This window comes from Scylla paramamosain, unplaced genomic scaffold (assembly GCF_035594125.1).
Source record: "Scylla paramamosain isolate STU-SP2022 unplaced genomic scaffold, ASM3559412v1 Contig128, whole genome shotgun sequence".
Lineage (NCBI taxonomy): Eukaryota > Metazoa > Arthropoda > Malacostraca > Decapoda > Portunidae > Scylla > Scylla paramamosain.
Genome location: NW_026973793.1, coordinates 128,678 through 142,500, shown reverse-complemented (window position 1 = coordinate 142,500; position 13,823 = coordinate 128,678). Strand labels below are relative to the sequence as shown.

The 13,823-nt window shown below is 43.1% G+C and overlaps 1 protein-coding gene across 4 annotated transcripts in view; it reads left to right on the top strand.

Annotated features, from left to right (window-relative positions):
- The first annotated feature begins 7,132 nt into the window (after positions 1-7,132).
- LOC135099435 (RCC1 and BTB domain-containing protein 2-like) overlaps positions 7,133-13,823 on the top strand; it is a 7,546-nt gene continuing 855 nt past the window's right edge. Inside the window, exons 1-7 of one of the 4 annotated variants that reach the window (XM_064001800.1) lie at positions 7,133-7,388; positions 8,493-8,578; positions 8,683-8,814; positions 9,202-9,352; positions 9,465-9,683; positions 10,068-10,170; positions 13,376-13,512. In XM_064001800.1, the coding sequence (XP_063857870.1) occupies positions 7,304-7,388; positions 8,493-8,578; positions 8,683-8,814; positions 9,202-9,352; positions 9,465-9,538 (528 nt within the window). In that variant the 5' untranslated portion in view covers positions 7,133-7,303 and the 3' untranslated portion in view covers positions 9,539-9,683; positions 10,068-10,170; positions 13,376-13,512. Of the gene's footprint in view, positions 7,389-7,445; positions 7,477-8,492; positions 8,579-8,682; positions 8,815-9,201; positions 9,353-9,464; positions 9,684-10,067; positions 10,171-13,375; positions 13,513-13,823 lie in introns of those variants that run through there. The other 3 variants (XM_064001801.1, XM_064001802.1, XM_064001803.1) reach the window with 3 other exon arrangements.

The window sequence follows — 13,823 nt, the reverse complement described above, 5'->3', positions numbered from 1 at the left end:
TCTTTTTATTTTTTTATATTTTATTAAGCGTTTTGAATGGTTTATAAAAGTTAGTTACGGTTTTATGAGATAATATGCATTATTTCGACAATGGTAGATCATGTTTGGCTTTGACTTCGTCTTTATATAAAATTCTTGCATTAATATGAACACTGAATATACTTCTAATAAAAAAACAGACAAGCTTTGATATTATCCTTTAGTTGGTGTTCTCCCTAGTAAGGATAAGAATATATAAATTTGAGCTGTCATGAAACAAAGCGAGACGAGGCCACAGTCATAGCGAATCGTCCGAACACTGTGCCCATGTCGACTATCTTGGTACGGTCTCTCTAGGCGGTTATTCTCTTTTTTTTCAATATTATATAAATCACATCAATCTTTTCCTCTTCTTTTTTTATTTCCTTTATTTTCTTTTTATTTTATTTCCGTAATTCATGTTTTGTTTTTAATCAGATCTCTCTCTCTCTCTCTCTCTCTCTCTCTCTGTTAGTTACATGGTGATATGCTTCGTGAAATGAGGAAGGAAGGAGAGAGAGAGAGAGAGAGAGAGAGAGAGAGAGAGAGAGAGAGAGAGAGAGAGAGAGAGAGAGAGAGAGAGAGAGATAATACAATGAAAGATGAAATAATGAATGAACCAATAAATGAGATACACACACACACACACACACACACACGAGGACAGACAGGCAAAATACGTAGAGAGAGAGAGAGAGAGAGAGAGAGAGAGAGAGAGAGAGAGAGAGAGAGAGAGAGAGAAGGAGAGAGAGAATGATGAAAAATAAATAAATAAAAAAAACAAGAATAATGATGATAACAATAATAAAATAAGAGAGAGAGAGAGAGAGAGAGAGAGAGAGAGAGAGAGAGAGAGAGAGAGAGAGAGAGAGAGAGAGAGAGAAACGAGAGAAAAAAATAAGGAAAGAAAAAAAAAATAAAAAAAAAAATAGCCTAACTGTTTACGTTTGGTTAGGTTAGGTAAGGTCAAGCTGAACTTATGAGATCAGCTTGACGTGACAAGATACATTTAAAATTACGATTAATTGACGAGAGTGAACTGTACCGTCAATAACAGACAAAGGACGTAATAATTCAGTTTAAAAGGTCAAATTAATATCTCTTAATTACAGAAGTTTGCTAATTACTCTCTCTCTCTCTCTCTCTCTCTCTCTCTCTCTCTCTCTCTCTCTCTCTCTCTCTCCTCTCTCTCGGTGTTTACAAGAAATCAGCTGTTTTTGTTACAGGGCAAGGCAAAAAGCTTAGACACATCATAACATTGCGTTTTTTTTTTTTTATTATTATTTTAAGAGGTTTTGCTTGCAGATTGAATAAGAATTAGTGGAGAGAAGGATATATTGATTTGGCAATGTTAAGTGGTCGCGAGCAGTGGTTATATAAGTGAACATTACTGTGTTAAAGTGATTACAACAAATTTTGCGTTACCCTGTACAGATGACGATGTCCCTTGGAGTTTCAAATCTTGGCTGAAACTCGTATTTGCGGATTTTCTTTCAATGATAAACCGCTTGTAGATGAATCATGAGCACCATTGCCTGATGTGAGACTGGAGAAAGTATCAGGAATATTATTAATTTTAGTTGATCAAGCGTTATAAAACTTCCCACTGGATCATGTCGGCTAGGCTAGGCTAGGCTACCCTAGACGTGCCTTCTCAATTTGTCAAGTAACCTGAGAGATTTTCACGTTTCTTTTAATAGTGTACATAGGGGAATAACTGACGCGTCTACACTATTAAATTCAGTGAAAAATGTTCATTATTAACTTTATTACAAGTAGAAATATAAACAGCCTTTCCCTTCCTTTCACCTAGCTACCCTCACGATCGCCTCGAACATCACCGCATACATTAATACACATTTCTTGATTATTATGTTTACTATGATAATTCTGAAGGCATGTATGGATACGTCAACTCTTTCTTTACGTCCACTTGGAAGGAGAATGCAAAAGCTCAACAAATAAGTGAGAAATAGCGTAAAATTCACTAACTTTTTCTCCGCTCAGGCAACCATGGTGGGCGAAAATAAGATTCAACAATTTTTCTCTCTCTCTCTCTCTCTCTCTCTCTCTCTCTCTCTCTCTCTCTCTCTCTCTCTCTCTCTCTCTCTCTCTCCTGGATTCCTGTAGTTGCTTTTAAAGGTTGCTAAGACGTGACGCAATATTTCCAGTCTTCCAGATAATGTACCTCTGGAATCTTGAAAGCACCCTTGAAAATGCGTAAAGATTCTCCCTTAAATTTGTTGATGGAGTCTTGAAAGCACCCTGGAAAAAGAGAGAGAGAGAGAGAGAGAGAGAGAGAGAGAGAGAGAGAGAGAGAGAGAGAGAGGCTGTACATAAGCACCCTGGAAAATGAGAGAGAGAGAGAGAGAGAGAGAGAGAGAGAGAGAGAGAGAGACTGTACATAAACAATTATATCTTTCCACACACACACACACACACACAACACACACACACACGTACGTTTCCCTAAGGGCATGCCATCAGTGTGACGTAATGGGATTAACTTAACTCATCCCCAAAACTCCCACAAACTGAGTAACTTCTTCCTCTTCTTTATCATCTAGTAGGTAGTTCCCCTGTGACACAAGTTATGGAGGTGAAGAGAGAGAGAGAGGTGAGATGAAGTGAGAATATTCCTATGTATTTTCTGTCATAACATCTCATATCACCTTTTGTCTCCCTTGAACCTCTAAAAATATCAACATTTAGACAAGTTAGGGAGGTGAAGAGAGAGAGAGAGAGAGAGAGAGGTGAGATGAAGTGACATTATTCCTGTCTCTCTCGCAGCTTAAACTTTCAAAAATATTTATAATGAGAAATGTAGACAAGTTAGAGAGGTGTAGAGAGATAGAGGTGAGGTGAAATGAGATTATTCTTTTGTTTATTGCCTAACACCTTTCTCTCTCTCCTTCTCTTGGCCTCTGCCTCCTCAAAAACAGCCTATATTAATGAACTGGTGATGGTACAGGCCTATAAAACCTTGTAACAACATTTCATCATAAAATCTGCCAATGCTGGTTGAATTATAATCAGTCATTCCTCATGCTAACCTTATTATTATTATTATTATTATTATTATTATTATTATTATCATGTGATGCAGAATATCATGGTGTTTTGGTTGCAAGAGTCCACGTAAATATAGATTGAGCCATCGTATTCATGTTTTTCATTGTGTGGTGTTGTAAATATACTTTATCTGTAAATAAAAAATGTATCCTATGACATTTGTTTATTTTATTATATGTGTGTTAGGTTAGGTTAGCATAGTCTTTATACAAGCTCTTGGCAGTGCATATATATCACAGACACATTGTTAGTAAATCAATTTGAAGCAGAACCAATTGTTGTGTGTGTGTTAGGTTAGCCAATCACATCCTTATCTTTGAAATATTCCTTTGTATATGCTTATGTACCACAGCCAGATACACACTGATTAGGGAGGTGGACAGAATAGTGGTGAAACACTGAATATACTGCTTGACTCTTGCATTGGGGAGGTGGACAGAATAGTGGTGAAGGAGTGAATATACTGGTTGACTCTTGCATTGGGGAGGTGGACAGAATAGTGGTGAAACACTGAATATACTGCTTGACTCTTGCATTGGGGAGGTGGACAGAATAGTGGTGAAACAGTGAATATACTGGTTGACTCTTGCATTGGGGAGGTGGACAGAATAGTGGTGAAACAGGGAATATACTGGTTGACTCTTGCATTGGGGAGGTGGACAGAATAGTGGTGAAAGAGTGAATATACTGGTTGACTCTTGCATTGCGGAGGTGGACAGAATAGTGGTGAAAGAGTGAAGATATTGGTTAACTCGTTTTCTATGATTTTATTGGAGTTTTCATTAATTTATGGTTAAATTGTGAGTGATAGGCTAACCCTTTCACTCTTTCAGTCTTCAGTATCATTATAAACAGTCTACTGTGTCTTTCATAACTTCTAATTAATTTTAAGGTTCGCTTATAAACTCAGTCCTCTCGTTTTCTATGCTTTTATTCGCGTTTCCGTCAATTTAAAGGTTTAATTATAAGTGATAGGCTATTTGGCGCGGGGAACCGACTCCCCCCCTCTCTCTCTCTCTCTCTCTCTCTTAACACCTCACAGTGCTTCAAGTGACATATTTTCATTTGTATTCGCTTATAAAGTCAATGTACCCTCGCATTTCCTGCCATATAATTAAAGTATCCGGTTGTACCCCATGGTGAGGGTCCGCTTGTTTCCACCTCCTTCACCGAGGGAGGGAGGCAGACTGCTCCAGGCGTTTTGGGATTTTTTTTTATTTATTTATTATTTTTTATTGTCTTCCTCAGTGTACCTGGGAAACACCGTGCAGTGCGGTTGTGTGTGTGTGTCCTCTTTTCATTTAAACACCAGGGAACGGGACCACAGAGGCACAGGAGGTCAATTAAGGTGAGTTTAGTAGTGACAGGTAGCAGAGGTCTGGCTTCAACCTACGACACTACCTGGAAAACACTGGAAATACCTGGAAAATACTTGATACTTAATAGCAAAAGGGGAGAAGAGAAGAGAAAATAATGCTATTTATCATGGAATAGAGGCGGACACACACACACACACACACACACACACACACACACACATACGCATACATATATATATAGACACACACACACACACACACACACAGACACACACACATACGCATACACACAGCTGAAATTAATCCAGAAAATAGAAAAATAACCTTCACAACAACCACAATTAATAAGGAAAGACAGATAGCCAATCTTGTTTACATCTGAGACCCCCCCAGCCCTCCCGCGGCCGCCATGATGGATTGCCAGAGTCTACCCCGGGTTCCAATATTTTTTCTATTTTCTTAACTTATATATTTAGGCTTTTTAACTAAGATTTTATGGTTTGTAAAAATATTTGGTGGTGTTTTGAGTGTTTTGCGTGCGAGTGTTAAGGGAAACATGTCGATTATGAGGTTGTTTCAGCGTAAATAAGTGTTGCTGTTTGCCGTTAAATTTTTCATACCGCCAAACATGATTTTTTATTTCAGCAGCTAGGCAAGATTTTATGGGCTCAAAAAATCGTTTATTGTCTTTTAAATATGTTATGATGCTTTTGAGTGAAATAGGTGGACTTTTAGAGGGGTTTTAGACCCGTTGAACACTCAAAAAGTCGACATTTATAAATTATTTATTTATTTATTTCAGCTTCCGGTTAACTTCTGATTGTTTGTAAAAATAGTTTCGATTTTTTAAAGTGTATTGTGTTCGTGAGAAATGAGATTTGTGGACTTTGGAATGTATTTTTTTATCGCGTTTGTTCGAACACTTTTTCATATAGTTATTTAAATATAGCTTTATTATTACTGAAGCTTGGAATATTTTTATATGTCCAGAATTAATTTAAAATTATGCCCTTTCATAATATGTAAAGCATTCCGGCCTAGCTCCATTTTTGCGAGGGGTCATTTTCAAAATCATTTGCGCAACGTAAATATGGCGGACGTGACGTCATCAGCCGCCTTCATCCGGGGACCGAGACCCTGGACCTTCCCACCTCCCAGTGCCCTTCCATCAGTATTTAGTGTTATTTCCTATATTTTCCAGCTGTTTTCATGCATAGAGAAGAATAGAAAGAGGAGGAAAGAAGGAGAAATGAAGAAGAAGGAGGAGGAAAAAGAAGAAGGAAAGGAAGGAGGAAGAGGAGAAGGAAAAGAAGAAATATTAAGAAGACAATATTTTCACTGAATTTCCAGCGTTTTAAAGGTAAGCAAATGTAGTACTAGTAGTAGTAGTAGTAGTAGTAGTAGTGGTGGTGGTGGTGGTGGTGATGTGGCAGCCTTGTAATATAAGATGAAGTGTTTTGAGTTAAAGAAGCAATTTTTTTTCTATCCATTTTTTAATGTTTTTGGTGTTTTGGAAGCAAATTATATGTTTTTTTCGGTGTTTTTGTGTAGAAGTAAGTGTTTCTTGGGTGTTTCGAAAGGAGAATGTGTTTTTTTAAGTGTTTTTGGCTGGAAAAGTGTGTTTTTGGGTGTTTTAAAAGGAAATTAAGTGATTTTTAGTGTTTTTTTGGGCATAAATTAGTGTTTTTTTGGGTGTTTTGAAAGAAAAATTGTGCTTCTGGATGTTTTTGGGGAGGAAAAATGTGTTTCTAGGTGTTTCTGGTTTGTGTGTGTGTGTGTGTGTGTGTGTGTGTGTGTGTGTGTGTGTTGCCTTGTCTTTCGTTGTACAGATGCTTATGCAGTGTGTGTGTGTGTGTGTGTGTGTGTGTGTGTGTGTGTGTTGCCTTGTCTTTCGTTGTACAGATGCTTATGCAGTGTGTGTGTGTGTGTGTGTGTGTGTGTGTGTGTGTGTTGCCTTGTCTTTCGTTGTACATATGCTTATGCAGTGTGTGTGTGTGTGTGTGTGTGTGTGTGTGTGTGTGTGTTGCCTTGTCTTTCGTTGTACAGATGCTTATGCAGTGTGTGTGTGTGTGTGTGTGTGTGTGTGTTGCCTTGTCTTTCGTTGTACAGATGCTTATGCAGTGTGTGTGTGTGTGTGTGTGTTGAAAATGTTCGCAAGATGATATATAAATCTTTCATTTACAACCACAAAATGGTGAGTAATGTTGAGAAGGAAGAAGAAAGGAAGATTATGAGGAAGAAGAGGAGGAAGAAGAGGAGGAATAGGATTTAAATGAAGGAAAATAACAGGGACAAAGTTTTAAATCATATTATTCGTTATTTCTTTCTTTATTCAGTATTTCCTTATTCCTTTCTTTATTTTCGTTTACTTCCTCCTCTTATCCCTTTTCTGCCAGAGGAGGAAGGGGAAGAAAGGAGGATGAGGGTGAGGAAGACGAGGAAGAGGAAGAGGATTAAATTTCTTTCATCTTTCTTAGACAGTCCTCAGGATGTCAACATTGTATAATGGTACAGTGTTGAGACAGGGACGGTCGCGTTATAATTCACTAATTGAGGTTACTTTTGATAAATAAACAACTAGTACGGAGTCTTTTAAGTATTTTACATTATCTTATACCGGAAAATATTAAGGAAAAGTGGCGTAAATAAGAAAAAAAAGGCAAACATTAGAGATGTGGGATTTTATAACTTGTGGCATCTTAAAATACTAGTATAAGATAAACCCTATGCAAAACGAACAATATAACCTTTATTAATCATCATAACCTAGAAAACCGATAAATATATATATAAAAACCAGTGTAATTAGTAAAAAACAAAAAAAAACTGTCCCTGGGAAGTGAGACGGCCCACAGAGTCGCGCCAAAAACGTGGATCTACAGGCCAGGCATCTTATGTTTAACCAGGTGTACAAGGTGCTGGCTTTCAAGGGCTCCTCCACACCTACAGACACACGCACACACCACCAGATACAGGAAGGTGAGTGCCTGAGATGGTGTTGAGTGAGATATAATACTTACTTACTTGAGAAATAGTGTTGCTTTGTTGATGGCGCCACACAACGCCAGTAAGATATTTCAGACCACTTAAATTGCTTCCCTGTGCAGCCAGTGACGCCTCTCCCTGATTAAATGTGTGTGTGTGCGTGTGTGTGTATGTGTGAGTGCGTGTGTATGTGTGAGTGCGTGTGTATGTGTGAGTGCGTGTGTGTGTGTGTGTGTGTGTGCATAGTTACCAGATAAATGTAGTTTTAAGAGAATTGTTTTGTTTACACTTTAAAGAATCACTAAATTTTGTGACGCAACCTTGGATGTGCCCCTGTGCTCCCCCCCCACGCCCCCCTCGCCGCCCTTGGCAGTGTGGGAACCTCGGTACACGCCAAAGTGCCAAGTAAACACCTAACCTAACTTAACCTAACGTAAGAGAGAGAGAGAGATAGAGAGGTCACTGTTATCATTATTTTCATTATTACACACAATTTAAGGGTTGACCTGGCCCCCCTCCCTTCACCAGGCCACCCCCCCTTACACTCTCTGTTCAGGTGACCTAATGTGACCTAGCCTTGACACCTGCACCTCCACGTGTCAGCTGGGCACTTGTACACTCCACAGTTCTAGGTGAAGACACTGTTGGGTCACTGTTGGGTCACTGTGGGTCAATGTGGGTCACTGTGGGTCACTGTTGGGTCATAGGTCACTTGTAATTCATGCATAAAAGGTGTCTTGTTTATGTTTGTGTCAGGTCGCAGTGTGGTGGCCCTGTGTGACCCTTGTACTAGAGGTCATGGTGACTGGTTGGGGTCATCAGTTTTTATGTGGTTGTTGTTGTTGTTGTTTTCTTATTGTTTTATCATATTTATTTACTTATTTATTTATTTATTTATTTATTTATTTATTTATTTATGTACTGTGCTTGGAATGTAATGAACCTACTACTACTACTACTACTACTACTACTACTACTACTACTACTACTACTACTACTACTACTACTACTACTACTACTACTACTACCACCACACCACCATAACCACACAACAGTCCAATAGCACTTTCTCCTCACCACCTGTTCTCTCACCTGCAGAATTAATTGATGAGCTACAGAACTACAGCATCGTTCAGGTGGCAGCCGGAGACCAGCACTCTCTTGCTCTCACCTCCTGGGGCCTGGTGAGAGAGAGAGAGAGAGAGAGAGAGAGAGAGAGAGCCTGTGATGTGTGTGTGTGTGTGTGTGTGTGTGAAAGAGTAGAAATAATTTTGTTGTTTGGCGTCAGGCCATAAACAGTGCACATGCGGGACTGAGTCACTCGGTAAACACAGTGCAGCGGGCCGCGGGTGGCGCCAAGCAGTGCGCTGTGGTGGCCAGGGGACAGAGTATGCCTTGTGCGGGAATTTTAATCGATTTTGTGAGTACACATTGATTTTTTATTGATTTTAAGGCTCAGGGAAAAATGTGCCGGATACTTGAAGCTGCCGGATACTGGAATGCCGGATGAGAGGGATTTTACTGTATATTCAAATTATTTCTCCTAGACAGGTTAGGTTCTCTCCCTCTCCCTCTCTCTCTAATCTCCCCTCTCACTCTCTCTCTCTCTCTTTAAAGTTATATTATATCTTAAGTTAAGTTGGGTTTTGTTAGATTAGGTCTTAGTTCTCTCTCTCTCTCTCTCTCTCTCTCTCTCTCTCTCTCTCTCTCTCTCTCTCTCTCTCTCTCTCTCTCTCTCTCTCTCTCTCTCTCTCTCTCTCTCCTCTCCCTCTCCCTCCCTCCCTCCCACCTCTCCCTCTCTCCTCAGATCTACGCACGGGGTGACAATGGGTACGGTGAGCTTGGCGTCAACTCCTGCGACAGTCACACCGCCACACGCAAGCTTGTCAAGAGTCTGGCCAGGAAGGTGACAGTGCAGCTGGCCTGTGGCGCCAACCACACCCTTGCCTTGACTGCTGGTGGGTGTCTGTATGTATGTATGTCTGTGTCTGTGTCTGTATATATGTGTGTGTGTGTGTGTGTGTGTGTTATCATCATTATTTATTTATTTTTTGCTTTTGTGTGTTTCAGATGGTGACAAAATACCTTGGGCCAGTTGGCACTTAGACACCGACAGGGGCCCCAGAAGGACCCTGCCCTGGTGACCTCCTTGGCTGGCACCCTCTTAGTCCTGCTGGCCGCTGCGGGTCACCACTCTGCTGCCGTGACCCAGGCCGGCTACCTGCTGTTGTGGGGGTCAAACAAGCAGGGTCAACTGGGCTATACTCCCAAGGGTGATCCTCTTGTTAGGTGTGTGTGTGTGTGTGTGTGTGTTTGGGTGGTGGGAGGAAGAGGAAGAGGAAGAAAAGTAGTAATAGTAGTAGTAGTAGTAGTAGTAGTAGTAGTAGTGGTGGTGTACATAAAGTATATTCTTTTATTTATAATCAAGAAAAACAAACTGAATAATGATAATAATAATAATAATAATAATAATGATGATGAATAATTCTAAACAAACATGAATTAAATTATATAAGCCTAAGACTAACCAATTTCTCTCTCTCTCTCTCTCTCTCTCTCTCTCTCTCTCTCTCTCTCTCTCTCTCTCTCTCTCTCTCTCTCTCTCTCTCTCTCTCTCTCTCTCTCTCTCTCTCTCTCTCTCTCTCTCTCTCTCTCTCTCTCTCTCTCTCTCAGTGACACCCCAGCGTTGGTGCCGAATTTGGCCTCTTATTCTGAACCAATTGGGTATGTGGCACTTGGGGAGAGCCACACAGCGGCACTCGACTCTTTAGGGAAGGTACGTATGTGTGTGTGTGTGTGTGTGTGTGTGTGTGTGTGTGTGTGTGTGTGTGTGTGTTTTTGTCAAGTATTTCTGTTCCTTCCTTCATTTGTTCTATTTTGTCCTTGTTCTTGTTGTCATTTTTCTTCTTCAGTGTTTAGATGTTGAGCAGGTGATGTGTTGCAGCTCCCTGGCTCGTCGAAAACCTGAATATTTCAATTTCCGAGCCACTGTGTGACCTGCAGCACCTCACTGCTTCACCCTTAGGGAGAACACATTAGGCCAGATGGTGATTATAACACTGCTCAGGTGACGTAGTTAAGCTTATCAGGTGAGAATTAAATATGCTGAACAGATGTTAAGCTATTTGTATGTCCAGGGGGAAATAATAAATAACCTAACCTAACCTAACCTAACTGATACTGGCCAAGATTAAGCTGCGTGAGTGATTAGACTGCAGGCAGCGTAAATAAGCTTGTTAGGTAGGAAACTGCATGTTTGTCCAGGTGATCTGACGTGTGACTAACTTATTGAGGTGAGAATTAAGGGAGAAGTCGAGATTATTTATTTATGAATACGCAAGACTGTGATAGATTGGTATGTCTGTGGCCGCTGCCTTGTGTTCCCTCGACTTGTTCGCTGTGGTAAGTGGTAATTGGCTTAAGTACCATTGCTCATTACTTTCATTCATTCATTATCTTTTTATGTACGTTTATATTTGTTGCACACACACACACACACACACACACACACACACACACACACACACACACACACACACCTTTAAGGGGAGGGCATACCTTAAAAATAACACTTTTCGACTAAGATTAAAATTAAGTTATTAAATATCATAGTCTCCCTTAATATATCTTACGTTTTCTATGAGCACCACAAGTTGATGCCATTCTTCCTCATATTTTTAAATCGCCTTTATTTACCATTATTAAAGGGCTTTAAATGCCCCGCGCGCCACGTGCTCGGTCACCTGGCTCACTAACTTTATTAAGTAGTAAGGCACACACACCAACACTTAGGAGGATCACACAAATACGCCCATTTCCACGCCCACACTCTCACACGTCCGCGCCCTCGCCCTCATGCCCTCGCCCTCACAGGTCCGCGTCCACGCCATCAAACGCCCACGTCCACGTACTCACAAGCCTGCGCCCACACACTCACGCCCGCGCCCACATACTCACACGTCCGCGCCCACACACTCACGCCCGCGTCCATGCCCTCAAACGCCTGCGTCCACGCACGCACTCACGCCCGCCTCCACGCACTCACGCCTGTGTCCACGCACGCACTCACGCCCGCGTCCACGCACGCATTCACGCCCGCGTCCGCGCACGCACTCACGCCCGCCTCCACGCACTCACACGCCCGCGGCCACGCACTCACGCCCGCGTCCACGCACGCACTCACGCCCGCCTCCACGCACTCACGCCCGCCTCTACGCACCCACGCCCGCCTCCACGCACTCGCGCCCGCGTCCACACACGCACTCACGCCCACCTCCACGCACTCACGCCCGTCTCCACGCACTCACGCCTGCGTCCACGCACGCACTCACGCCCGCGTCCACGCACGCACTCACGCCCACCTCCACGCACGCACTCACGCCCGTCTCCACGCACTCACGCCTGCGTCCACGCACGCACTCACGCCCGCGTCCACGCACGCACTCACGCCCACCTCCACGCACGCACTCACGCCCGCCTCCACGCACTCACGCCTGCGTCCACGCACGCACTCACGCCCGCGTCCACGCACGCACTCACGCCCACCTCCACGCACGCACTCACGCCCGTCTCCACGCACTCACGCCTGCGTCCACGCACGCACTCACGCCCGCGTCCACGCACGCACTCACGCCCACCTCCACGCACGCACTCACGCCCGTCTCCACGCACTCACGCCTGCGTCCACGCACGCACTCACGCCCGCGTCCACGCACGCACTCACGCCCACCTCCACGCACGCACTCACGCCCGCCTCCACGCACTCACGCCTGCGTCCACGCACGCACTCACGCCCGCGTCCACGCACGCACTCACGCCCACCTCCACGCACGCACTCACGCCCGTCTCCACGCACTCACGTCTGCGTCCACGCACGCACTCACGCCCGCGTCCACGCACGCACTCACGCCCACCTCCACGCACGCACTCACGCCCGCCTCCACGCACTCACGTCTGCGTCCACGCACGCACTCACGCCCGCGTCCACGCACGCACTCACGCCCACCTCCACGCACGCACTCACGCCCGCCTCCACGCACTCACGCCTGCGTCCACGCACGCACTCACGCCCGCGTCCACGCACGCACTCACGCCCACCTCCACGCACGCACTCACGCCCGCCTCCACGCACGCACTCACGCCCGCCTCCATGCACTCACACGCCTGCCTCCATGCACTCACACGCCCGCCTCCATGCACTCACACGCCCGCGTCCACGCCCTCAAACGCCCGCGCCCACACACACACACAAGCCCGCTCCCACACATACACTTACGCCCGCGCCCACACATACACTTACGCCCGCGCCCACACACTCACGCCCGCTCCCACACACTCACACGCACATAAACACGAATTCATTCAACCATTAGAATGCTCATGCACTCAAAAATCTGGTGACGACACACTCAAAAATCTGGAGACACTCAAAAAGACACAACTCCTCACACACACACACACACACACACACACACACACACACAATTAACCTTCTAAATTTACATTAAACTTGTCTATTAATGCTTTGTTGTATTAAACCAGATTTTTCTTTTATTTTTTTTTATCAATTCAGCTCGAAGTTGGATTTCTAATACTTATTTTCCTAATTTGTTATTCATGTGATATGTATATTTTTTTTTTCTTGTACTGTTTTATTTCCTCGTATATTTTTCTAAAGTGGGTTTCAAAAACGTATCTCTGGAACCATAAACTGACTTTGAATAGCAATAATAAACTTCGAAGGTGTGAGCAGAAAGTTTTAAATTATTATTATTTTCAAATTGTAAGTTATTCATAAGTTTATCCTCGAGATTATATTTTCACTTCTCCAGGATCAAGCTGATTCTTTCCTCGCCTCTCCTGTCTTTCCTACTCACAATGTCGCTACCCTTCTGCAATATTAAATTTGATTACAACTATAGATTTCGTGTGCTTTACATTTATAGGGGTGACTTGACAAAGGCTCTCTCTCTCTCCCACAGCCTCTCCCTTGGCCAAGTCAGCACCGAGGCAGAGTTGATTGATATACAGGTGTGAATTCAGCTGCCTCTTCGCTGTTCCCGTTGCCAGGATACCATGTGATCGAGGCAGTGTTGGGGAAGGTGAAATTATCCATCAGGTTCGTCTTTTAAACTTCTAATATGTATATAATGTCGTGCTATTGAAATTTATGATGCCGTGCGAATTTCAATCATCCTTCAAATATAATTGGGAAGTATTTATTTAAGGCACATTTTTCAGTTTCTTGTCTGTCATACTGCTATGCTTTTCAAATTTCCTTTCTTGAATGTGACTGAATTTTTGACGCAATTCACAAAATATCGACACATTTCTTGCATAGTGCATTGTACTTTTCAAACTTGCCCGGTTTTTTCGTATCATGTTTGTCCAGTCATAGTCTTTTAGGCAACCAATCCCCAAACATCTCAT